General features: G+C 36.9%; 1 protein-coding gene and 1 long non-coding RNA gene across 3 annotated transcripts; one reads left to right on the forward strand and one right to left on the reverse strand.

Moving 5' to 3' along the window:
- Positions 1-1,293: 1,293 nt before the first annotated feature.
- Positions 1,294-23,900, forward strand: LOC146458214 (SEC14-like protein 1). 2 transcript variants are annotated; one of them, XR_014858279.1, is made up of 19 exons: positions 1,294-1,498; positions 1,830-1,979; positions 2,249-2,380; positions 6,246-6,374; positions 8,448-8,664; positions 8,789-8,865; positions 9,839-9,874; positions 9,995-10,054; positions 10,623-10,752; positions 11,473-11,561; positions 12,006-12,076; positions 12,347-12,405; positions 13,602-13,780; positions 14,433-14,501; positions 15,952-16,080; positions 16,437-16,670; positions 17,261-17,403; positions 19,148-19,707; positions 19,805-23,900. XR_014858279.1 is itself a non-coding variant. In XM_085090948.1 (18 exons), exons 1-18 carry the CDS (start codon positions 1,436-1,438, stop codon positions 19,257-19,259), a joined length of 2,079 nt encoding a protein of 692 aa, XP_084947074.1. In that variant the 5' UTR covers positions 1,294-1,435; the 3' UTR covers positions 19,260-23,900. The 2 variants fall into 2 exon arrangements, 1 of the variants encoding a protein (XP_084947074.1); XM_085090948.1 differs by having other exon boundaries at positions 19,148-23,900.
- On the reverse strand, positions 19,932-24,928 carry LOC146458215 (uncharacterized). The gene is made up of 2 exons (XR_014858280.1): positions 22,208-24,928; positions 19,932-22,166 (listed from the first exon to the last, which is right to left on the reverse strand). It is a non-coding gene; the product is annotated as an uncharacterized LOC146458215 (long non-coding RNA).
- Positions 24,929-25,704: the final 776 nt, after the last annotated feature.

Consider the following 25,704-nt stretch of genomic DNA (forward strand, 5'->3'; position numbering starts at 1 on the left):
TACATTAAGTAGCTTTCATAAACTGGAATGCCTTTGTGCAAAAAAAATCCCTTTAACTTATTCAGTGTGAAAATTTATCTTCGTGAAACACTGATCCAAAAACGAATGAAAATATAAACAACCGGCTGAAATTCCATGATTTCACGGTTGAAATCTAGTCGTCCGTTCAGCAGCAAAACTAAGAACAGACTGTCTGAAATTGTCGGGTTTGTCGGAGATAACCCTATACTTAATAATATGTTAGGTACGTTTCTTCTGTAAGTGATGGATCAGTGGTTAAGTAAAATAAAATGAAATATCTTTTTAGCCATCCAAAAATTGGTGGTGGTGGGGGTGGGGGGGGGGTTGCTAAAGCCCCCCCCCCCAGCCCCTTCCCATCGTCCCAACTGCGGTCCATGTGTCGGGTATTTTTGATGGGTCAGATCTTGGGAAGGCTATACCGGACCATGAAGTTTGGAGGACACTTGTTACGTCCCGACCTCAAGAGTCGAACGACGATGATGGTTTTAGATGGAGATCCATTTTACTGAAGTTGTCAGCAATAACAACAAAAAAAAAAGGTCATTAGTGTTTGACAAACTTGTCAAAACTGTCGAAAAAACTGTACAAATAACTATTTGGCACGTCTCTGATAAGTTCTTGTTTTTTTTTTTTCAACTAGCAAAGTGGTAAGTGTCCCAAAACTCGGCCCCGCATTGAAGCTTGTTGCACGCTCCGAGATAAGACGGTGAGCCGGAAGGGCAAAACATGAATGTGCCCATGCCAACGAAAAAGTAAATGAATAAATAACTAAAAATAATATATTTTAGAAGAAGTGCCTTTATTTATCATTTTTTTAAAATAATCTGTTACATCAAAAGGCAGGTGATCCAGCAAGCTCTGCTGAGCTTTTAAAAAGATCCCCGCTTGAGTTTATTTAAATGGATATGTAAATCAGTTAATAACAGAAGGCGGACTTCTTGTTTTACATTACTAATGGGAAAAAGTTATTTCTTGACTAACATGTTACTTATTGTAAAGAAAACGATTATGAAAGATGATGTTCTTCTAAATTCGATGTGTATGATAATAATGATAATAAAAACGCTGGGAAAACGTACGTGTCCTTTTTGTGTGTGTTCGCTTTTAAGTAATTTGCCCAACTAAACCAAGATTATAGGGGCGAAATCCTTTTGAAACACAAAAATACTTTGATATCAACCGGGATTTTATTTTTGAGTGGGCGGAACAGTCTGGGTACCAATCTCGTGCATGACGTCATGTCCCACCCCCACCCCGACAGAGTAATTTGATTGTTTTCAACCTCGCAAGCGCACGTCGGTGTTGTGAAAACGCCGGTTTTACCATGTAAAATCGGCTTTGCGTTGAAGGAACTGTGAATTGTTGTTTTCTTTTTAGCTAGATTTTTTGTTTAACACCTTTATTTGAAATCACAATGGTTCAAGAATACCAGTCACCCGTGAGGGTTTACAAGTATCCTTTTGAAATTGTCATGGCGGTAGGTGAACTTTGTAGTTGAGTTTTGTTCCTTTGCGTTTCGGTCAGCAATCTCTTGTCTAGAGACGTAGAAGTCCAAGTTGGATAGGAATTGATGAGATACCTGTCTATTGAGAAGATAAAATGTGAGAAGTTTGACATAGACGTTGAATTTTGCGAAAGGTGTCGAGTATCTTCAACGATCGAAATTGTGTAATCCGGGATTGATGTGGCGGCTTCGACAATTTAGACATGCAATTTATAACTTTTTTAATTGCCTAACTGATAAACTTTTAGCCTCAAGAAATTATTTTGTGGGTGTACTCATTCCAGTTATCGTCGTTTTTTCGCAGGCTTACGAGAAACGTTTCCCGACCTGTCATATGATTCCCGTCTTCCTCGGAAGTGAAATTCTGTCTGAATACAAGAGTGAAGATGGAGCAGTTCACAACATCGAGAGAAGATGCAAACTCGACGTAGATGCTCCGTATTTATTGAAAAAGGTATACCGGCTAAAAAAAAGCGTTAAAAAAATCCTTGGAAGACATTCTTGTAATTAAATGTTGGTGGATTCACTGAATTGCATAAATAAGTTGACGGTTTAATAAGCTGATGATAGTGATGAAATTTTATTAGCTATGTGAGGTTGTTATCAAGTATGTGCTTGTGGGCTATTTCTAGAAAACGCTTAAGGGTGCTTAGGATTATTCCTTGGTTCTCCAACATATGCATCATGTTAAAACGTCGATTTCTCAAACTTTGTTTCCCGTAGATTATTGGTGTTGAATACGTGTATTTCAACCAAACAAACTGTCTGAATCGACGAGATAGAACTTTGACGATCACGGCTTACAACGAGAGCTTCTCATCTCGAGTTGGAGTCACGGAACACTGCTATTATTCCGTAAGTAGCATCTTATAACATATGCCGAAGTTTCGAGAAATTTGTTTTCCCCGTGCATTGAAAATAAAATCCAAGCGAATGCTCAAAAATTCAAGCCCTGATCCCGGGGGACTAGCTACACGCTCATGTTTATTTCGTTTTCGCCGCATTTGCGTCAGTAGTGATGTATTTTGAGGTCTAGCTAATGACTGAAGATGTAAACATGGCTGTGAGAAAGGCTCCAAATAAACAAAAGCAGCCACTGCTGTTTCAAGTTAGCGATAGATTAGTGCTTACAATGACACTTGTTGTTTTCACTCAGTGGAAATTTACATGAAAATGCCGCCCTGATTAACCATGCATGGAAATGTAAGCATACGTTTCATTTCGGAAAGGTTTCGTGGATGTTTACTTCCACTGTACCTGTTTATTTTGAAATGACGGCAATAAATTATTTACTGAGTTCGGATTATTATATCTTCTGCCTAATTTGAGTGCTTACAGATAAGATCTGGCTAGTCTTGGAGGAAAGGCAATGATTTTTTATTATTGCTTGTCTCTCAAGTGGTGTGACGTGATTTCCGCAAAGTCCAATATTTTTATTGCGTAATGAAGCTTATACAAGCAAAACATGTACAGATCCACATGCAATTTATGCCGAGAAATTTTACAATTTTCAAAACTAATGTAATTTGTATCGTTTCCTTTGAAGGTGACATAGACATAATATTCGCAAATGGGAACAAACTGATCAGCAGGGTTTCTGGAAAAAATAAAATTTTTGTATTAATAATGATGGATGTACTGTTTAAATGAATGCCTTTCCAATGGATGCCAACTGGTGTGTTTGTTGAGGGTACCCCATTTGAAAACTGGAAAAATTATGCAGAAAAACAAACCAGTTGCACAATAGGAAAGAGGTCAAAATATAGAAGATCCAGTTTCAGTGGCCTCACAATTTGTTAGGATGCTGTCAGTCTTTCTATGGGTAAAGGCCCTGTTCATTTTATTGATGTCGATACCTCTTACTAACCTAGTTTGAGGTCTGTACTGTAAGTTACGGACTGAGTTTTTCCCCTGTTGATTTATGGCCCGAGCACGAATCATGCAGGCTATAAATCAACAGGAAAAAACAAGGATCGGTAACTTACAGTACAGACCGAGAAAATGAGGCTAGTAAGATATTTATTATATCTCTGAGGTTAATTGGGCTAACGGGAAAGGAAACTAGTTGAAGTTTAGTGGGCTGTACAGTGAAATTCGGCCTGCAAAGTTGACCAATCACACCGCGTGTACTAACTGAGAGATATAATAATAAGTTTTTTTGTGAAATATTAATCTACATGCATAAGCTTGCATTTGTTGGCTGAACAGACAGATACAAGACAAGTGTGAAGCAAGAGAAAAACATTTCTATTCAGCCTTATAGTACGTCTGTTCTTGTAACAAGGAAAACAATATTACATCACATTTCCTTTTATTGCGCATATGCCACTCATTGACATTCCAATCCTAGCAGTATGTAGGATGTTTGTCACATGAACCTAGCTTAATGGCCTTAGCTCCCACGAGTCTCCTGTAGCTCGGTGATAGAGCATCCGAACTAGTAATCGGAAGGTCTTAGGTTCGACTTCTGATAGGAGCACTCGCAATTTCTTTTTCTGAGTTCGCCTGTGTCATTACTGAATAATACATAATTTTCATTTGTTCACCAGGCTTAAAATATTACATCACATTTCCTTTTATTGTGCACATGCCACTCATTGACATTCCAATCCTAGCAGCATACAGGATGTTTGTCCCATGAACCTAGTTTAATGGCCTTAGCTCCCACGAGTCTCCTGTAGCTCAGTGGTAGAGCATCCGAACTAGTAATCGGAAGGTCTTAGGTTCGACTCCTGATAGGAGCACTCAGAATTTCTTTTTCCGAGTTTGCCTGTGCCATTGCTGAATAATACATCATTCTCAAGGAAAACAATGTTGTGATCAATGTAAGACAGATTAAATTAATAATTCCTGCCTAATTAATTAATAATTCCTTCCTGCCTTTGCAGGTATCCTTCAGGAAAAATTTGTATGTATGTCGGTTTCAAGAAAACTGTGACAGACTACATACTAATAGAAAGTTCAAGAAATGTAGTTTTTGTTACTAACATATTTAATCAAGTACCAGGGACCTGTAAACTCCCAAAAAGTGCTTCTGGATTGAATTTATTAGGTATCAAATGCTGTGCCAAGTTTGTAATAGCTGCAAAGTGTACACTGTATATTCACAAGACATCAATCAACAAATCAATCTCAGGCTTATTCGATATTTCATTGGTTATCTTGATATCCGAGCTTTAAGTTTCAATACCTAAATGTGTGAGACATGTTGCATAAATGTTCACCTTCAAATCAAAATTTCTTTACATTGTTTTGTTTGTCATTACCCCTGGAATGTTTTGGCCAAATATTTTCATGAAAATTCCTTGAGTCTATATACAATTTAACAGCTGAACCAATATATTCTGTTCAATATCAACTCGCAAAGGTTTGGAAACAGCGTGCGCCTCTGCACCTCTACAAGGGATTATATCAGTTCATAACATCGTGAACCAATGAATCAGCAGCACCTCTTGGCATCAACTAGTAACAATATCTAGAATAGAAGTTGCAGTAAAATTCAGAGACATCAAAATTGCTTAAGTGCACATGGACAGGCAAATGCAAGTTTAATGCAGGTTAATTTCCAAACCCAATTTCTAACAAATTTAGGTTTTATGATGACTTCTATCTGAGTGTACAAGGTTTGAGTCAATTAAGCTAGATTGCTGTGAAAATTGTCCCTGGTGATCTGCACTCACTTAGGAGTTTATGGCACTTTTGTGAATTACATATTTATTTTAAAATCCATTTTCCTAAAAAAATACAACCAACTCAAAATTTTGAAATTTTGTTTCTTTGACAAACATCAGATTAAACACAGAATTTTGTTTTTGTCAACACTTTTCTGGAAATTTTGTTCCGTAATGGTAGGACCTATCATTTTAGTACAGTCATGTCAAAATGTTGCATCAACTTGTAGTCTGAAATGTCAGCCGTCTCCTCTCCCTAACCCACAGGGGATGTTGAGGAGAGAGACTTGAGCTAATCTCTCTCCTTTGCGCCCCTGTGGGTTAATTAAGGGAAGGAGACAGCTTATGTTAATTTTCAGATTAGCCAACCTGGATAGAAATTAAAGCTTCATATTAAAAACTGAGTCTAAGTCATAATATGAGCCATAACTTACTATTACACAATCATATCACAAGACTTGAACAAAAGGAGTTCCAACATTAAATTTTGATGTCTTGTTACTTTATTCTTGGCAGTTTTTAACGATCAGGGTTTTACCCTAGAGTAAGGTAAAGTTGCAGTTTGAGCCTAATGTTTACCTAAGTGGCCCACACAGCCCCAGGCTAAACTACAGCATTAAGCGGCTTATTTTTTTTAAATCTTGTTAATCTGTCTTCCTTGTTCCAGGCTTGGATCCTCTCTGTCAGTTTTGTGGTTTGAAATTGAACCTTATTTAAGCATTTTTAATTAGTGCTTTTAATTATAAGAAGTACTTTAAATGTGCAAAAGCACAAATTTGGTCGCCGCATATACTTCTTTTTATTTATTTATTTATTTATTTTTTTAATTTTTTATTTATACAGGAAATCTGGTTTAGCATAGCTAGTTTAAACAGAGTCCTGGTTAAATAGGAAATAAATGTCAAACACTTCTTTTGTGTTTTTTGCAATTCCCACCATCCTACTTAAGTAAAACAATGAACTTCAATGGTCACGTTTGATGTTCCTATGATAAAATACATATAATAAAGTTAATTTTAATTTCCAAAATATTCATTTGTCTTTTTTAGGTTCACCCTGATAACCCAGACTGGACATGTTTCGAACAGGATGCAAGTTTGGACATCAAGTCTTTCTTTGGTTTTGAGGCAGCTGTGGAGAAGTTGGCTATTAAACTGTATCTTCAGAACATTAAGAAGGTGATCAAAAATAACGTGAAATCAAATAACTTAATTTTATTTCCCTTGCATCCTCACTATAAAAATAGTATAAGATTTGAAAAATACAAATGATTGCAAATACACAAACTAGCTACATCATGCACTAGCTGGCAAGAAATAATTATTGAAATAAAATGTCTGGTGATCAAAGCTGCAGTGATTTTATTTCAAGACAGAGACAAAATAACTAAAACATGTCTGTTACACTGTTTAAAACATTATTTTGTTCTCACCGCTGGAATGTCCTGTCCGCCGGATGTCCTGCCAGGTTTAAGTACTTCCAGTCTCCGACCACTTGGATTTGCTTTACAGTGATCATGTTTTCAACTCCTAGGCCACATCACATAACAAAATGAATGCCTTTTTCTAACCAAGTTCAAGGTCCGTACTGTAAGTTATGGACCGAGTTTTTTCCCATTGATTTGTGTGCGCTTGGGCCATAAGTCAACGGGAAAAAATGAGGATCCATGACTGGGTCTTGACAATCAGCAAGCCAGCGAGCCATGCGTGGCAGACGTGCGAGGCACTCAGGTTAGCCTGAAAAACACTCCGGTTAACCTAAAAAGCACTCCGGTTAGCCTAAATAGCACTCAGGTTAGCTTAAGGTGGCCGAACACAGTTTGCGCACGCTTTACAGATTCTGTTATGAAGCTATTAAGCGTGCGCTAGGGTTGTGGTAAGCAAATACTATCGATCCCTCGCTTTTATACCAAATGGATCACAAAGGTAAGTTTTGCTCTTAAAATAACACAGTTTCTTGTTGGTAAATCCTTCTTCATTTATCGCAAACAAAGAAAGTGAGTTCACAATGAGCTAAGCCTTTTCGTACGCTTTTCATCTTTGCTGGGAAAACCTAATTGAAAGCCACGCATGCGTATTTGACCAAAAAATTGTGACTGGTTGTTTTAATGGAAATGAACTGTTTTCTAAGAAACCGCTCGTTAGAATTTCGTGAAATTTGACAAAACAGTAGTTTTCTAAAAGCGTAACTCGCTGACAAACCAAAAACAAAATCTAACAGAGGGTATCTTCAAAAAACATTAAAGTGCAAAACCAACATTTACAGAAGATCTCTCTGTTAAAAATTACATGAAAGCAGCGTCACTATGTCAGTATTTTGTGAGTTTTTCTGGATACAAAAAATGGAAAAAATCTAATGAGTGTATTCTCTAAAAATTAAGGAAAACCATTATTTGTGGACGGTTAATAGCTTGCTGTGTTGCCATGGCAATGGCACCTTGCTCAACGAGAAGTATCAAAATTTATTCTTTCTTAGTTAATCTTGCACCATGCTAATTTCGGGTACTCAGAAATACGTAGTTTTCAAATAATGTCTACTTACACCAGTATACTGGAAAACTCTGTTCGGCCACCTTAAATAGCTCCTTGGTTAGCTTAACGGTTAGCATTTATGTTGGGGGTTGTTCATGCCTCGCATGCCTCGCATGTTTTGTTCATGCCTTGCACGTCTGCCTCGCATGCCTCGCTGGCTGGCATATTGTCCACACTCCCATAACTTACAGTACAGGCCCCAGTTATTCAAAGAGCGGATAATTTTATCCACTGGATAGGTCGCTATCCAGCAGATGAAATGTGAGCAAGATTTTCCCAATAGCCCTAAAATTTGTGGATAGAGTAGAAGCATATGTGAAATTTAAGTATGGGATTGTGTGGAAAACTAGCCAAAGGCATTAGTTGGAGTACATCTGCTCCACTGGATAGTGACTTATCCAGTGGATAAAGTTATCCACTCTTTGAAAAACTGGGGCCAGACCAAGAAAATGAGGTTAGTAAGGTATTTATTATACCTCTGAGGTTAATCGGGCGCATGGGAAAGGAAACTAGTTGAAGTCAAGGGAAATTTAGTGGGCCATACCGTGAAGTACAGTCTGCAAAATTGACCAATTACACCATGCGTACTAACTGAGAGATGTAATAATAAAAGTGATTTATTTTTATCATATATTTTGTTGTTTTATTTCAGTTTGTGTGTTGAGCTGTGAATTGGAAATCATGGCTTATCATCTGTCCACTGTTGTATTGCTTTTTTAGGGTAAGGAAGTGATTCAGTACTACATCGATGAGCTTATCAGCGAAGGGGTAACATACATCGCTCGATTTGAGAATGCACAAGGTCGACCGAGAACAAAGAGTGCATCTGAGGCTTTAGTTAGCAGTGCTGATCAAACTGAAGAAGATGGCGATGCTCCTACAATTGCTAGTTCTGCAGTAGAAGCGGCTAATGTAGTCCCACTGGCATCCAGATCTGGTGAGTTTACACTTCATTATATGCATTTTTTGCACTTAATTGTATGCAATCTTTTGTATTAATTATCAAATGAATGTAATGGCTGCAGTTTTAAAGTTGATGTCAGTATTACTTACCATTTCAGATTACAAACTCGATGATGAATACATCCATAAATTTCTTGGCAAATTGAGCCCCAAAGAAGAAAACCAACTTATCCAGGTCAGTTATTGTAAAACATTTTCAATAGTGAGCTTACACAACAGGACGGCTGACAGAAGGGGACGGTGAATTATCATTGTGTGACCAACATGACATCTTAGTACCTTCGCATTTTTAGGCGATTTGCGCTAAAACTGGTGTTCTCTAATGTGTTACAACGTAAAGACCACGAGCAGTAGGAATGTTACAATCTAGATTGGTCACATAAGGACAATTTGCTGTCCCACCACATCAGCCGTCCTGTTGCTTAAACTCCCTATTTTGTACTGAGTGTAACAGTTCAGCTTAGGCCTAGTTTATACATTGCGCTACAGTCAAATTTAATTCAGACGAATTTAATTCAAGATCCCACAAGCAATTAAATTTGATGATAGCATGACGTCTAAAACGAATTAAATTCGTCTGATAGATTAAATTTGTCCTGGACGTTTTATCTGTCTTGGCAAGACGGATAAAATATCGATAATGCGTCTTCAGTTTAAACGTCGCACTAGCGTTGCATCGAATGAAATGCATGCATTTTTTAAATGTATTTCAAACTTATTTTAACGAGCCCACAGCGACCCGTGGTGACCAGAGACACTGCATTTGGGAAGAGAATTTATAAATTTGACCGTATTGATTTCAACCCATAAAACCACACCACGATTTATGTCGTGGTTATTTATTTATTTATTTATTTATTTTTGGTAAAAAATGTTCAAACCAGTTTGATTTTTTTTCCTTTTGTCTCGGATTATGGTAATGAATACTGCAGAAAGGAAAATAAAAATTAAACTGGTTTGAAAAATTTTAAACAACAACAAAAATTTAAACTACAACTTAGATTTATTTTAAAATAGCAATTTTTAGTCTATACTATTTCCCTGTTTATTTCACATGCCAAACAAAATACCTACCAGTTTTGCTCAGTAAAAAGACGGTGTAATTCAGCTTTTGAAAAGAATGTGTTCTGTTTGTTTTTATTTTACAGCTGCGCAAGAAAGTTAGTGTTACACATCAGGGAAAGGTATTTTTTAATTCAATTTCTTAACATTGATCAAAATTAAATGAAAAATAACATTTCTAACAACTAGAAAGCAGCAACTGTCTCTCAATATGAAAAAAATTGTTTGCTTTCATTTTCTAGATGCCAAATGATGCTCATCTTTTAAGATTTCTGCGGGCACGTGACTTTAACTTAGACAAGGTATTGTCATATTTGTGTAATAGAACTTAGCATGTCCATGTAATAAATTATTAAGGAGAGTGCCAACTAATACCAAAGTATTTTTGAGTGGTTTAAGACTATGTGGAAAAATCAGATCTTGGCAAGGGCTATTGGAATCCAAAAAGAAAATTGGGGGTAGCCATGCATTTTCGTAGATAATTAAGCAACAATTATTCTAAAAAGCCGTAAAATACAAAGCAATGCATGGCGTTTTTTTCCAAATTGAAGCTTTATTATCTCTGAAAAATGCATCGTTACCTCCAATTTTCTTTTTGGATACCAAGAGCACTTGCTGAGTTCTTCTTTCTCCACATAGTTTAAACCGCACAAAAATATCCAGGGCTGTATTAGTAGGCATCACCCATAGGAAACCCGAGTATCTCGAGATGCGCAGAACGTATGCGCAGTAGCAAAAGTAGGCGCTATCCTTAATGTAATTATGAATGTCTAAAGTTGACTAACCAAGTTGTCAAAGTATGAAATGGGGCCTGAGATCGGTAAAATGATGGTGGAAATGTTTTCAAAATTTTGGTGTTATGTGTTTCAGGTTTACGAAATGCTTTGTGAGTCCCTGGCATGGAGACGGCACCACAACATAGATAATATACAAGAAATCTGGCAGCCTCCTGAACCACTCCTGAACTACTATTGTGGAGGTTGGCACAACACAGACAAAGGTATCAAAATAATGTGCAGTTAAATTACTTTGACTGTTATCGATAAAAAAACTTTAATTCTCACACACAACTGGGAGCCATGTCAAGCCGCCTATTCAGCAACCTGACCTTTATTACATCACCAGCACAAATCAATAGCATTACAGCACAAAAAAGAGAGCAGCAACGGCTGATATGAAATTAAGCCTAGATACAAGAACAACATAACTAGGGCACAACTCGAAACCTACAAAAACTCAAAAACCATGCAGGGCGGGTGGGCAGGGCAGGTCAGGTCAGGCAATGGCGAAGGCAACAAAAACAACTGAACCCTGAAACGCCATGTGACCTGAAGACCCCCCACACACTGGAACCCATACTCCCAGCCGTGTGTGAGAATGATTGTTCCTCAGCCAGCGGAAAACCACACTTTTTCAAGTTGTAATCCATTTCCATCCTAGCTGTCCACAGCCAAAGATAATTGTAATTAAAATACTTGTTTCTGTGCACAAGTGACGTTAATGTTAACAAAACTGAACTATTATTTTAACATTTCTATTGATACAAAATAATATATCCATTCATAATGATGATAAAATTAGGTGACACTGCCCTTTAATATGTACTAGGTAATTTTGTATCCCACCAAATATTTGGGTGGTTTGCCATAGTCTTAGCTTTAACCAGTTACCAATTGGCTCTAATCATCTCCTATGCCCTTTCTATTTTTGTTTTTTGCAGAGGGACGACCATTGTATATTCTCCGGTTGGGTTCAATGGATGTCAAAGGACTTTTGAAGGCTGTTGGTGAAGATGGCTTCCTTAAGCATGTAAGTGGTATGCTCAACACTACAGAATGACCATTCACTGACCTGGTTATTCTATGATCAGAGAAAAAACAAGCATATTAAAGTGCAGCCTACAAGATTAAATTTAATAAGAAGAATTTTTGGAATAGATTAACCTAGCATTTTAATTCCTTATTTTGCTCTTTCCCAAGCAAGGGTCTAAAAGAGAACATTAGTTTAACTGCTACATGCATTCAGCGAGCAGCATCTGATTTCTTCGTCCAATGCTTGAATGCACACAAAGACAAGTATACAGTCCATGAAAATATTTAGAAATATTCAGGAACTAGGTATAGGATGGGCTGGGACGGGGGACTTTGGGGCTAAGGTTGGTATTTGTTAACCCTTATAGTCAATATCATTGATTGTAAGGTTTTTCAAATGTTAATCAATGTACATGGTATTAAATTTTGACATCTTTTCAAGGTTGTTTCAATAAATGAAGAGGGTCTTAAAATGACAGAAGAACTAACCAAAAAGACGGGGCATCCAATCAGGTAATAGCAGACTCCTTTTCAGATCAATTAAATAATAATAATGTATTACGTTAGTTTTTACACTTGAAAATCAACAAGTTAGGCCCTTGCATTTACATGTGACCAGCACAGCTGTTATATGCATTTTTTTGTAATAATATCATTTTATAAATAACATTGTATATATTTAAATAATATATTATCTTTCCACACTAATTCTTCCACCAGTAGCAGATGGTATATCCCCTTAATTCTGCTTGCGTTCTGATCGATAAACTGTTTTGATTACAGCTCATGGACTTGTCTTTGTGATCTTGAGGGCTTGAGCATGAGACATCTTTGGAGACCTGGTGAGTACACCCTCCACAATAATGCATTACTGTATTTAGAGCTCACATATTGAGCTCTGAATGCTCCATAATTTGGCCAACTTCTGAGGTGGCTACTCCACAATGCATGAGAGTCCAGCCCATTACAAAGCTACCCCATTCCAGAATTTTGATTGACAGTACTTGTTAACTCGTGTAATCAATGATAGCACACCAAAGACAACAGCCATGTGAGACTTCCTTTAGGTTATTTTAACGCTGGTTTTCACTAGCGGTGAAGTCATAGTCATAAGTGGAGTTGTAAGAGTGCTATTGATCTTGTGAAAACCAAACAACAGAGTGGTAATTGGAGTAATGAGTTCAACCAAATCGGAGTTGCAAGAATCAGAAGGTTTCCATTTTCTTATGATTGCACTTACGACTCCATTGCTTACGATCTAGTGAAAACTAGATTGTCACAAGCAGAAGTGCAAGAAAAACCAATTACAATGTTTGCCAAGGTTAACATTGGATGTTCGAATGTTACAAGGCAGGGAGGAAGAACTCAAATGTGGCATTAGCAGCAGTACAGGACAGGGAGGGTTGGGCAGAAAGGGTGATCATCTCAAGTGTGCCTTTTCTTGTGTGGAGAGGATAAGAGTAGAGAGAGAGGTTACTTCAAAGCTTAATGATACACTGGCCCTGAATCTAAACAATGTCTACAACAAGATTTCTTTACAGTCAGTGTCTAACTACCCAGGAGTACTTAAGGACGGTGCCTACTATTGCTACTGCGCATACGTTCTGCGCATCTCGAGATACTCGGGTTTCCTATGGGTGGTGCCTACTTATACAGGGATAATTTTGCGCGGTTTAAAACTATAGGGAGAAAGCAGAACTTAGCATGTGCTATTGCTATCTTAAAAGAAAACAAGGGGTAACCACGCATTTTTCAGGGATAATTAAGCTTCAATTTAGGGAAAAAATCCCATACATTGCTTTATATTTTGGTGCTTTTTAGAGATATTATTGCTTAATCATCTCTGAAAAATGCGTGGTTACCCCCAGTTTTCTTTTTGGATTCCAGGAGGCCTTGCTAAGATCTGTTTTTCCCGCATAGTCATAAGCCGCACAAAAATACTTCGGTATTAGTAGGCACCGTCCTTAAGTCCACTCGTAATGTTATTGTGAAGTATACATACATACTGTACTCATAACTTTTAAACCTTTTTGTCCAGGAATCAAAGCCTTGTTGAAAGTGATTGAGGTTGTTGAGTGTAACTACCCTGAGACAATGGGCAGGCTGTTGATTGTTCGTGCACCCAGAATATTTGGTGTTCTCTGGACACTAGTCAGCCCTTTCATTGATGAAAACACAAGGAACAAGTTTCTCATATATGGAGGAAATGATTACCAGGTATGTTGAATTTCTTCTTACAACTGTGACCTTGTTGTTGCAAGACTGTACAAATCTGGTAAAGCTCATGACATAATATATCAAACAGAGGGAAAGTGTTTAATCTGATTTCCAAATACCGAGAAGTCGGTTAAATAAAAATAAGACACAACTAAGTTTTTTTTTGATGTTTGGGAATCTTATGAACAGTCTTTCAAGCATTTGATACTAACTGCTTCTCAAACCATTGATTTAATATTTCTTGGAGAAATTCAAAGCAAACATTCACCAAATTTTATGATAATTATTATGGTCACATTTCCAAACCTTCTTTGCATTGGTGATTTCCTTTCATTATTTTCTCTTCATGAATAATTCAGACTCATCAATAATTATTATTGTTGAGTCTGAGAACAACATTTTAGATAACCATAATTATAGCCATGGTGGGCTTTCTTCATTGTGTGACCACTTGCTTTTCATTTTTGGAGCAAGCTTCTAATAAGAGCTCAATGAGAGCCTTGTCAAATTTGGACAAGTTTCAATAATAAATGAAATACTGTTGATTTGATCCTGCTAGATATTGAGGTTATAATTTAAGGTAACGTTGTGATAATTGGCTTATATGGCAAAAGTTGTTTATTTGTTTTTGCTTTTTGCTTTGATCTCAAAGGATCCTGGAGGTTTGACAGATTACATTGCAGCAGAATACATTCCAGATTTCTTGGGTGGACCATACGAGGTAGGAATTAGTCAAAAGAAGTCCGTCTGAATCAAAGTGTTTGATGATCCTTTATACACATAGATCTGTATTTGAAGGTTTACTAAACATTTTTATGTTGTTTTTGTTTGTTTTGTGGCAAGGAGCCAGATGTGAAAAAAATGTTTTGTGTTGTGATAACTACAAGGCTTGAAATCATGGCTCATCAACTGACAATATCTGGGTCCAGTTGTTCAAAGCCTGATTAAGATAATCCTGGGTTAACGTGAGCTTTAATTCAAGTATATTTACTAATCCGTAAAGATTCTTCAAAAATATTTTTGTCCCTTAGTTTTGCCCTAGACTTTTCTTTACAAAAATTATTAGCTTAAAATGAGCGTTTGAAATCATCTTTTATGAGCGAGATGAAAACCTTGGTTTACTTTTAATCATGGATTAGCATTAATCAGCTTTTGAACAACCCGGCCCTTGTCAGAATAAAGACTGGACCAGACAAAATTCATGCTCTGCCGGCCATCTTGGTCAGCCAGTCGTGTTTACCTCCATATAAATGACATAATGAACTGAAGTTTACTTCCAAACATGTTTGGAGCATTTTGAAGAAATGATTCCTCGTACTCAGAGTTTGCAAAACACCCTCATTTAAGGTTCCAGGCACAAAATAATGCTGGTTGCAACATGCAGTAAAGAGAGTTTCCTTTTTCACAGGTGGAAAAAGTTTTCAAATTTTTTCATTAATGGTGCTACAAATTTAAAAAAAACATCTTTATTGGGAACGGTGCATACTAATACCAAAGTATTTTTGCGCGGTTTATGACTATGCGGGAAAAGCAGATCTTAGTAAGGGCTAATAGAATCCAAAGAGAAAATTAGGGATAACCAGGCTTTTTTTAAGAGATAATTAAGCAACAATTATTCTAAAAAGCTGTAAAATACAAAGCAATGTATGTTGTTTTTTTCCAAATTGAAGCTTTATTATCTCTGAAAAATGCATGGTTACCCCCAATTTTCATTTTGGACATGGAGAACACTTGTTGAGTACTACTTTCTCCGCTTACTTTTAGACTGTGCAAAAATATCCCTGTATAATATTAGGCACCACCCATAGGAAACCAGAGTATCTTGAGATGCGCAGACCGTATGCGCAGTAGCAAAAGTAGGTACCGTCCTTAAAACTACTTATTTATGTATTGCCTTATGGACTGTAAATCACTCATGACAAATGTCTTGCTGAAAAAGTGGATAGTAGATGAGAATTACTGTAAATAGTTTGCAAACATGTAAACTTTGTAATCTTATTACATGCTTGTTATCAATGTTCATGATATATTTAATTACCAAAAAAGTCGGAACATTTTGATGAACTTTTTTTAAATAAAAGTACCCCTTACTTGAAAAGAAAAACTAACTTTGTGACTGTACTAATCAAATGAATATTTGATGTTTCCTTATATCTTGCTTTTTTGTATAGTGTAACATCAAGGAAGGTGGACTTGTCCCTAAATCTCTTTACCGATCACTGGAGTTCAGTGAAGGAGAAGAATCATGGAGTAGTGAAATCTACCAGACAACTCATGTTAGCAAAGGCTCACCACATGAGGTAGAAAATGTAGATGTTAGAAACTTATGGGTTCAATCCTGTCTATAAGTTAAAGGGAAATAATATATTGTTTCAAGTTACCTAATTCACGTACTGTGTTGTAAATAAAGTTTCTTAGGAAATGAAGTTCAAAGTTGACTTAACATTTCTTCAACGTTGCTTCAATTGCACCCAAATGTTGAGACCAATTAAACACTTCTTGTCTTCCATCATTGCTAAAAGTACTGGATAAATATTGAAAGCTTGGTGAAATTGGTTTCAATTTTCTTTCAAATTGCATTGTTGAATTGACCATTTGAATGTACAATAGTACATTGTTTACCATGAATATTCTTGACTCCAACACTGTCTTGTAGGTCTTGGTCACAATAAAGGAATCTCAGTCAGTGATTACTTGGGATTTCGACGTCATGAAAGGTGATGTTCAGTTTACTGTGTTCCGTCATAAGCGACCCCGTGAGGCTGTCAGCAGCAGTAGCTTGTCAAGTTTTGGAAGTGACGCAGCCATCAACCAGTCTGGAGTCATTGCAGGGGTGGATGCTGTGGTAGTTGAAAAACCAAGACATTGTTTTGATGGTGAATCTATACAGGTGCGTGTGAAGGAGAAGCTGTAATATAATGCTTTGTTTATGCTACAAATCTAGTTAGATGAACATGAGTCGTTCTAACTGTCCATCTTCTTAAATTAAGATAATCTGTTGAAAGGGGAAGAATCACAGACCTTTTGTAGTGAAAACGCTGCGACAACACCTTCACTTAGTTACAAAATAATTTGAGACCATCAAGAAAAAGAAATCAACTGAATTCTTGAAAGAAACAACTCATGACCTGCTCTAGTGCATTTGGAAACGAAAACTTAAGAACTTGAAAACAGTTAACCTAACTTTTTTCAAGTTGCAGCCCATTTTAACCCAGTCCATCTGTGGCCAGACACTCATCGATAGTATAAGTAAACTGGGATGACAATCTACAGCAAATTTGAGCAATATACTTTTAGGTAACTTCTGTTGATAAAAAACAAAACAAAACAAAAAAACAAAAAAAAAAACGTTTTGGAATTTTTGATATGACTCCAAATTCCCGTGATACTTCTCCTTTAATTATTAATACATTTGAAAGCGAGCGAGCGATATGTTTACTAGACACGTGTCAGGCTGAACTTGATCTGTTTTCTTGGCAGGGCACCCATGTTTGTTCTATTCCTGGAGTATACGTACTACAGTGGAAGTACAAGTCAGGAGCGCCCACTGGTCAAGCTCACAGTCGTCACACCAGAGCCAAAGTCATGTACTACCATGAAGTACTTCCTTCTGGAGACTTCAAGTAATGTGTTGATATGCTTTGAGTTTCGTTCATTGCTTTCTAAATAAAATTTTACAAGAAGTAGGAAAAAGTGCATGTACTTGCACAGGATACATAGATCTGTAAGGGAAAGGAAAGTTAACATTGAGTACTTTTGGATTCTGTCAAACTACTTTGAACGTTTGCATCAAAGCTGTGCAGGCACATGGTGATAATTTGGCATGTTGTTTATTTTTGAGACAGTTGGTAATTCTTATTGTACCTTAGCAGTAATTTGTTTATTTTATTGAATGTGCAGTTCCAGAAAATATTCATACTTCCCCCACGGAAGGTTTTTTGTTTTGCACCCCCTCTCCCCAGGAAATTCCAGTTTAGCTTCATACAGTAAAACCTCTATTAAGCGGACACCTTCGGGACCTTCCCAAGAGTCTGCTTAATAGAGGGTGTCCGCTTAATAGAGGTTTGTAAAAAATTGCGCAATGTTTGTTAACGAGTAACATTCAACGACTACTCTGTACTGTGATAAAGTTCCATTTCGTTATGGAAGCTATCCAGAGTTCAAGTTCAATATCTTTCATTACCAATTTTAATTAGTGTTTTAAATCCAAGAACATAACAGCAAAACAGTAACGATAATACGCGCGGTACATGGGCTCTTTCAGTGTTTGTAGAAATTAGTTATTTCTTAAAGTAATGTTGGTGGCTATGTTGGTGTCCACCAACATGGCGTCCCATACCAAACTCTGTAATTTTCCGTGGTACATTTTCTCGAATAACTCGGTTATGAGATATCGCACAGCCCCGTGGCTTTCACACGTTGTTTATGTATCACTCTTCTACAACATATAAATTTCTTGACTTTATCTATTGAATGGTTGAGGATTTCATTTTTTTACTGGCGTGACGATGTGCGAGGTGAAAACCACCAATTGATTTGTCTTTATTAACCGACTACTGTACTTTCAAGGACGTAATCCAATACTATACTATTGTCAATTCAGTCCGGCATCCGCTTAGCAGAGGTTTCTAACAATAGAAATTAGCCAAATACAATTAATTTTAGTGTCCGCGTCCGCTTAATAGAGTTGTCCGCTGAATAGGGGTTCGTTATAAAGGGAAATATAAGACGTTAATTTCGGGACCCGGCTTAGTGTCCGCTTAATAGAGGGTGTGCGCTTAATTGGGGGTCCGCTTAATTGAGGTTTTACTGTACTTTGCTTCTAGAATTTAGGCTTTTATGTCCCCCTCCCCTGAGGAATTTCCAATGACCTTCCATGGGGTGGGTATGGATTTTTTTCTGGAACTGTGCAATGCATCATTTAGACAAGTACTGGTTATCTGTCTGACTGCTGCTGTGGAATGAGATACCATCTCATATATAATAGACCTGCCGAAGAAAACATGGTACTGTGCCAATTGCTTTTTGATGTCGTGGTAAAAGAAGATGACTATATTGAAATCTCTATGATAATTAAAAATGTAGGACTAACTAAATAATTGTGCCATTAACTATTATTACTTTTATTTTGTAAACTAGTGTAAAATGCTTTAAATCTGTTACTAAGTCAAGTTTTTGCATGTCTGTATTTGCAAGTTCTTGTTAGTTTTCTAAAGTGTTCCTGTGATTCGTCTTGTCCCGCTTCGATTAGTTTTGTAACTATTTGCGGGACAAAACCATTCATTCTTTTGTTTTTTCAAATAAATTGTTGTTGTTGTTGTTGTTAATGTTTCTCATGCATTTGTGTCTTTTTCATTCTTCTTCCAGGGGATCTTTATCAAGCCTGGAGTCCTGCCACAGTGGTTTCTCACAATTGAGTGGTTCAACTTCAGCAAGCCACTCGTCTGGTGCAAGCAGTGCTTCTCATCCGTCAAGATAGCAACGACAGTTCAGAGGGGCTCAAGCAACAGCAAGTTTGCACGTTCACCACACACAAGCAGCACCAAGTAGTCACAGTAAACAGATATAACTTGCACCACTTCTGATGGTATAGTTAAGACACTCGGTCAACCATGCCATTAGTCGCAGAAGCTAAAAATATAATGTCACTGCCTTCTGTTATAATTATCAGCACTGCAGCAAAATTGATATGGGAAATGGGAATCACTATGAATTATCCATCCATAAGGCCTTCTAAGGCTAAAATAATAATCCTTAAGCGGTAACAGGACCATCTTTGTCAGTGCAATGTAGGGGTGTTTACATTATAACAGTATGATTTTCATGTAATATATCAAACACGAGACAGTGTTTCATCACATATCAAACACCGAGAAGAGAGTTGAAAATACGACGCGTAGCGGAGTATTTTTGACGAACTTCGAGGTGTTTGATATATTACATGAAACACTGTGACAAGTGTTTGATATAACTTCTCAAACAAAATGATTTTGAAGGGGAAATTAAGGATACAAAAACAGGGAGTTTTTCATCAGATATCCAAACACGTCACGATGCATGATTTCCTTTGTCTTTGGCTTTTGAATTATTAATGAGTTTGAGAAATTCTGATGCAACATCATCACAGTTCCCTCTTGTGGCTTTATTATTATTATTTTTTTTTTTACATTTTTTCCAGCAGTATTAGCCGTAAATGAATGGGTTTATCCCAGTATTTGTGGTTGGATCATTATTTTGCTTCTGATGAGAAAATTTGCTCTAGAATCATGTAAATTTTATTTTCACACTTTTTAAAAGTTTTTCACCCTTCCCCGGGATGAAACTTGCATGCTGCTATGAAAACAGTTTATGTAATATTATTGCAAATATGGCATAATACTTTTGTCGCTTACTGGAACAAAGTGATGGCTGTTAGGAATTCCTCTCCTTTCTCTGGGTGCTCTGTATCCGCATCATAGCCACCGAAAGCTTGATGTTCAGAAGGGGAGAGATGTTTGTCGTGCTGAAAAGTCACAAAAACAGTAGGGACGATTTAAGATAGAGGGACCTACTTTCGATAGGCTTCTTCGTTCTAAAAGGTTGTTTGATTTTGTCTGCTGGCGGACAAATAAGGGTGGATCGATATTCACCTGCTAAAAATTGTTTTGACATGTTGGGTGAACCTTTGATATGTCAACAGAATTGACCTCAACACGTACAAGCTTTAATTTGCATGCTTATAATGTATCGACAGGTGATTCACCAAACTATTCAAATTATCCTCTTGGTGTGTTTTGCGGCTGATGATCCAACTTTGGGATTCCCGATCTCTTGTATCATTAATAGTCTAATTTTGCAGATATATAGTTAACAGATATTTCAATGCACTCAAGAGGTGAGCCCCTCAAGAAATTAGTTTAATGTTGTGCAGGAGGGCATTGGCTGGATAGCCTGAAATTTCAGTTTATTCCGCATTCTTTGTCATCATTTCTGCATCTAAAGGCCCGTTTAAACGGTTTCAACGTTTGCTTCAGCATGCGTTCAACACTTTGTTGAACCAAATGTCGGTTTGAACAGGTCGTTCAACATCGTTGAAAGTGCAAAAAAATGTTGAAAGCTTGTTGAAAGTGAGTTGAATCAAATTTCATTCAACTTTCATTCAACATGGCTTCAACATTTTTTTTGTTTTTGAAAATGTTGAATGGCGTTGAAACTGTTTGAACACTCCGTTCATCCAACATTTGCCCAACATCGGTTCAACTTTTGTCGAACGAATGTTGGGAAAATGTTTAAATCGTTAAAAGGGGCCTTTACACAAAACATGAACCAGTAACAATTATCAAGTAGAACTCAATGAAAGTTCCACTCGGTTAATGTAAATAAAGATTTTATAATTTCCAAGATACGGTAGTTAAATTTAATATTAATGAGAATTTTTCTTACACTGGAGACAGTGTGATTGATTAGGTGAGTATTCAAATCTACTACACTTTTCATCGTCTAATTGAGACCTAGAAGTCTCTGATTTTATTTCAACGTTACACATGCTAATTATGTAAAAAGTCAATTCAGCATTCTCCAATTGATAATGTTTTTTAAATGTGCATTTACAATCAGTTGTAAGTACACATGCTTACAAGTTCGTACCTTTAAAGATGGATCTGTATAAAGAAAGTTTTTTTTTTTGTATTTTTAATGGTGTAAAGTAAGTTTGTTTCAATCTATTGTTTAATTATGGTAGTTAATTAATTATCCAGTGGAACGCCATTAACACAACCACCGTCGCGCCGTAAACTGAAAATATTTTGTATGAACGGGATGTTTGGATAAATAAGGTTTTTGCTGAGAGAAAGACAAGAAAATCGTTTGGGGGTTGACAGAAAATGTCCGTAATAATGAGGTGTCTTCTTAACCTTGAAGCCCCAATAGTGGTCAGTGTCCAAATTCTCCTTACAATCTCACTACTTGATCAAACACACAGTTTATGAGAATTAAGAAAATGATCACCAAAGATAAAATGTCCTGATGTGCACAACAAATTCTCCTAACTAGTAGTATAAGAAATATCATGAATAGATAGGAGAATGTGTATGTTGACATTGGGGTTTTAAGAGTTACAGGGTGCATTGAAGGAGGGGTTCCAGTGTACCTGCAAACATAATTGCGCTGGTCTCTTGATTCAAGAGACTTCAATAACAGTTGGTAGTATCTACTGACTTTTCTACTCCAAGAACAGGGTCAGGTCTCTAAAGGCGCGTTCACACTAGAAACGTAAGTTCGTAAACTGAAGTCTACAAGTTGGCTGGTGTGAATGTGGGAACAACAGTCAACAAACGTGTTGGCAAGCTGTTAGTGACAAAAAGAACCAGTCTCTAATCCTGCAGACTTTTTAAACGCCTTTTTTTTTCTTTTGTGCGATGTGAAAATTCACAAAACCTCGCACCTAACGTGTGAACGTTTGTTAACCATGCGCTATTGACTTCAAAACGTCATAGAGAGGTATATCGAAAGAAGTGCTGTCAAACACGGGTTTAAGCAATAACGTTAATATTCCGTAGGTTTGTCTTGCGAGAGTACAGTTTGCCAAGGCTTTGAAGTTTGCCAACTTAACTTTTTCGTGTGGTGGCGCCTTTAAGAACCTCCCCTGGCATATATCATTTAATTTTATGAATTGGCTGGTTTCACCCGACCAATGATCTAATCTGTAAAACAGATTTGCTAGACCGTTAAATATGACCTGCAAATACGGCCACCTCTTAAGCAGTCAGGAGCTGTTGGTCCTAATGGAGATGACTTTATTTACAAGTTATGATAATTGCAAAAAATGTGTACCAAATTTTCAGCAGTGTACAAAAAATTGAGACATTCTCTGTACCTGTTATTGGGACAGTGGTATTTGTAAATTTCCGAATCTGAATTTGTACGTTGAATTATTCCATTGAACCACGGTGTATGAACTATTTACAAGGGTTTGTATGTTTATATACAAGTAATATTATGGATTGGGGTTCTGTCTGGAAATGTTGTACCATTGTACAACAATTTTTTTTATTTATTTAGCTTTTTTTCTGAATTATTCTCAATAATGCAAAATTGGGGCTATGGGCAGTCAATTAAATATTTCTCTAAATGAAAAATAGCAATAGTGGATTAGAAATAATTGTTTTAAGGGGAAATTCTACCTAAATAATCCACGGGTCTTTGCTGTGTTTGTTATAGTCATGCCCGTGGCAAATGTTACATTTATGCAGCACAGCATTAATCACTAAATAGTTTACATTAGTAATGAAGGAATTCTGGCAAATGGTTTCTATTGATTTCGATAGCTGTATGTGGGCTGTACTCCTCCAGTATTATAGCCTGCGCGGGATGTTGGACAAACGTGTAGCGAAGCCTTGAGGGTAATGGGGAAAAGGCGATTTGAAATTTTCTCGCTTCTCGTGACGGCTCCGTCGCCAAAACTTTTATTCGCGTGGACAACAGAGATTAGAGAAAAAAATCGCGTTTACGGCAAACGGCAAACGTGAGATTCGCGTTTTTGTTTTTTTCTTGAAATAAAGAGTACAAAGATGAGAATAGTGCAAACTAATTCTGGCCTTTGATGCTAACGTAAAACTACTCGATTTGACAGAGAAACTGAAAACAGCGAGCGGCAAATATAGGATAAACATGGTCACGTGGTCATATCACGTTTGCCGTAAACGTCTTTCTTGACCTCTCTATTTACAATCGCGTTTACGGCAAACGTGAGATTCGCATTTATGTTTTCTTGAAAAAACAAAAGTAATAACAGATGAGATTAGTGAAAAATAATTCTGACCCTTGATGCTAACCTTAAACTACTCAATTTTGCTGAGAAACTGAAAAGAGCGAGAGACAAATATAGGGTTAACATGGTCACGTGGTCATTTCTGTCGTTTGCTGAATTCATAGTTCTGAATCTCTCTTATACCGCCAGCTACGCAGGTTATAAATATTATTCATATTGGAATCCAATAGAAACCTTGAGTTGATAGCCTAATTATAAAATGTTTTAATAAACATGGCTAGACTTTCAAATGCATGCTGGTCAGTTACATTGTTAGAAGTGAATAAATTTACTTAGTCAATTCAAATAAAAGTAATGCCGTTTTCTTTTAAATTTTAGTTCAGTGTTCTTTGCGTTGACGCGCTGTGGTACTAAATTATTAAGGGGCAGTCTGGGTAAAATTTTCTCTTCGATGCTTGAAACAATCCGAAAATACGTCAAAAGGTTTGTAGTGCAAAGCCACGGTAATCTTTCAAAGGTTTATTTTAATAATTATTAGGTTGTCTAAAAGGAGACAGAAAGGGAGGATTAGTACAAAGTTTTAGTATTAGTATAAAGTTTTACAAAAATTGAAATGTTTACATTTATTAAAATGTATTTTTTTTACTTTAATTTGTAATCACCTTTTAAGGATGATTACAAATTAAAATTTGAGGTTAACAATTGACACCCGAAGTGCTCTCGCGTCGTGGCCGACTGTCTGGTGATGTGTACAATGTTTTTAATCCCTCTGTCATTTTTTTCCTAAATAACACCCATTTGCTAAAAATTTTACCAAGACTGCCCCTTAAAAGCACAGGAAAATCTTCCACAAACTCCACAAGAGTACGTACTATTTTCTCCACCCTTTACTACAACCTATCAGTAAGAATCCTCTACACAGATCAGAAGTCCCCTTGATGTTGTATAAGATGGTACTACAAAAGGCAACTTTGTCTCGGCTTTCCCTACAACTTGCAAGACAGTACTAACGAGAGCTTTGCGTTGTAAGTTGCAGAAAACATGTAGCATGCTGCAATATAGACCTCGCAATGTTTCGAGAAGTAGAAACTAACTAGCTAGTTTACCTTTCTGTGTAATTAATTCGAGCACGATGCACTTTTTTGTCGCGAGACGAGTCGCGAAGGAGAGGTTTCTTCCGCAAATTGTTAGGAAACGGCGTTGCGTTGCAAGTTGCAGGGAGAATCGGTCGTACGGAAAGAGTGGCGACTGTACATTTTTATTTTTGCAACATTCGTCCGTGTACTAATAACATTGAGCATTGCATATGCTGAGTTTAAAGGTTTTAGAACTTAATGTTTTTATGAGAGTTTTTTAGAGATTTTGTATGCTAGGAATTATAGGTAAATGTCACCATCTCTTTTGATACAGGATTTCCTTGTAATAAAAAAGAGGCTGGGTTCGGGTGAAAAGGAACTCTCGGAAATCAATAATAAGACCAGTAAGTTGTGCCTCCGTACCTAGGCAGAATTACTCTTTTAAGGTCGGAAAATTCCATAACATTATTTCACATTTCTTGTTTCCAGTATGAAAGCACCATGTCTTTCGGTTGGTGTGCTGTTTTGAGAAAAACGTTACCATTATTCAATGTGTGCTTCCAATTGGGTTTTCTTGCAAATGATAAGCACTCAAAATTTCCGCGAATTCCATCCGGAATTTTTGGGGTACCTCTGAACTACCCACGTTTGCTCGTTCGAACGGAAGGTCAAAAAATTCCGTTTCCAGCCTCCTAACAAAAAACAAAAAAAAGTCACGCATACGTGATATTGTAAATGGGAAGTACCATCTCCTTCAGTTACTATGTTCTTTTGTAAAAAATAAGTAAAATAAAATAAAAAAATCTGGGCCGGGTTGTTCGAAAGCCGATTAACGCTAATCCACGATTAAAAGTTAACCGAGGTTTTCATCTCGCTCATTTAAAATGATTTTAAAGGCTCATTTTTAGCTGATGGTAAAGAAAAGTCTAAGGCAAAGCTAATGGACACAAATCTTTTGGACGAATCCTTACGGATTAGCAAATATACTCAAATCAAAGATCACGTAAACCCAGGATTAGCTTAATCGGGCTTTGAACTACTGGGCCCTGACTGTTGTTCAATTGCGTTCCCAACTAAGTTTCACGTAAGCCAACTCAAAA

This window comes from Pavona decussata, unplaced genomic scaffold (genome assembly GCF_977016875.1).
Source record: "Pavona decussata unplaced genomic scaffold, jaPavDecu1.1 SCAFFOLD_233, whole genome shotgun sequence".
Classification (NCBI taxonomy): Eukaryota; Metazoa; Cnidaria; class Anthozoa; order Scleractinia; family Agariciidae; genus Pavona; species Pavona decussata.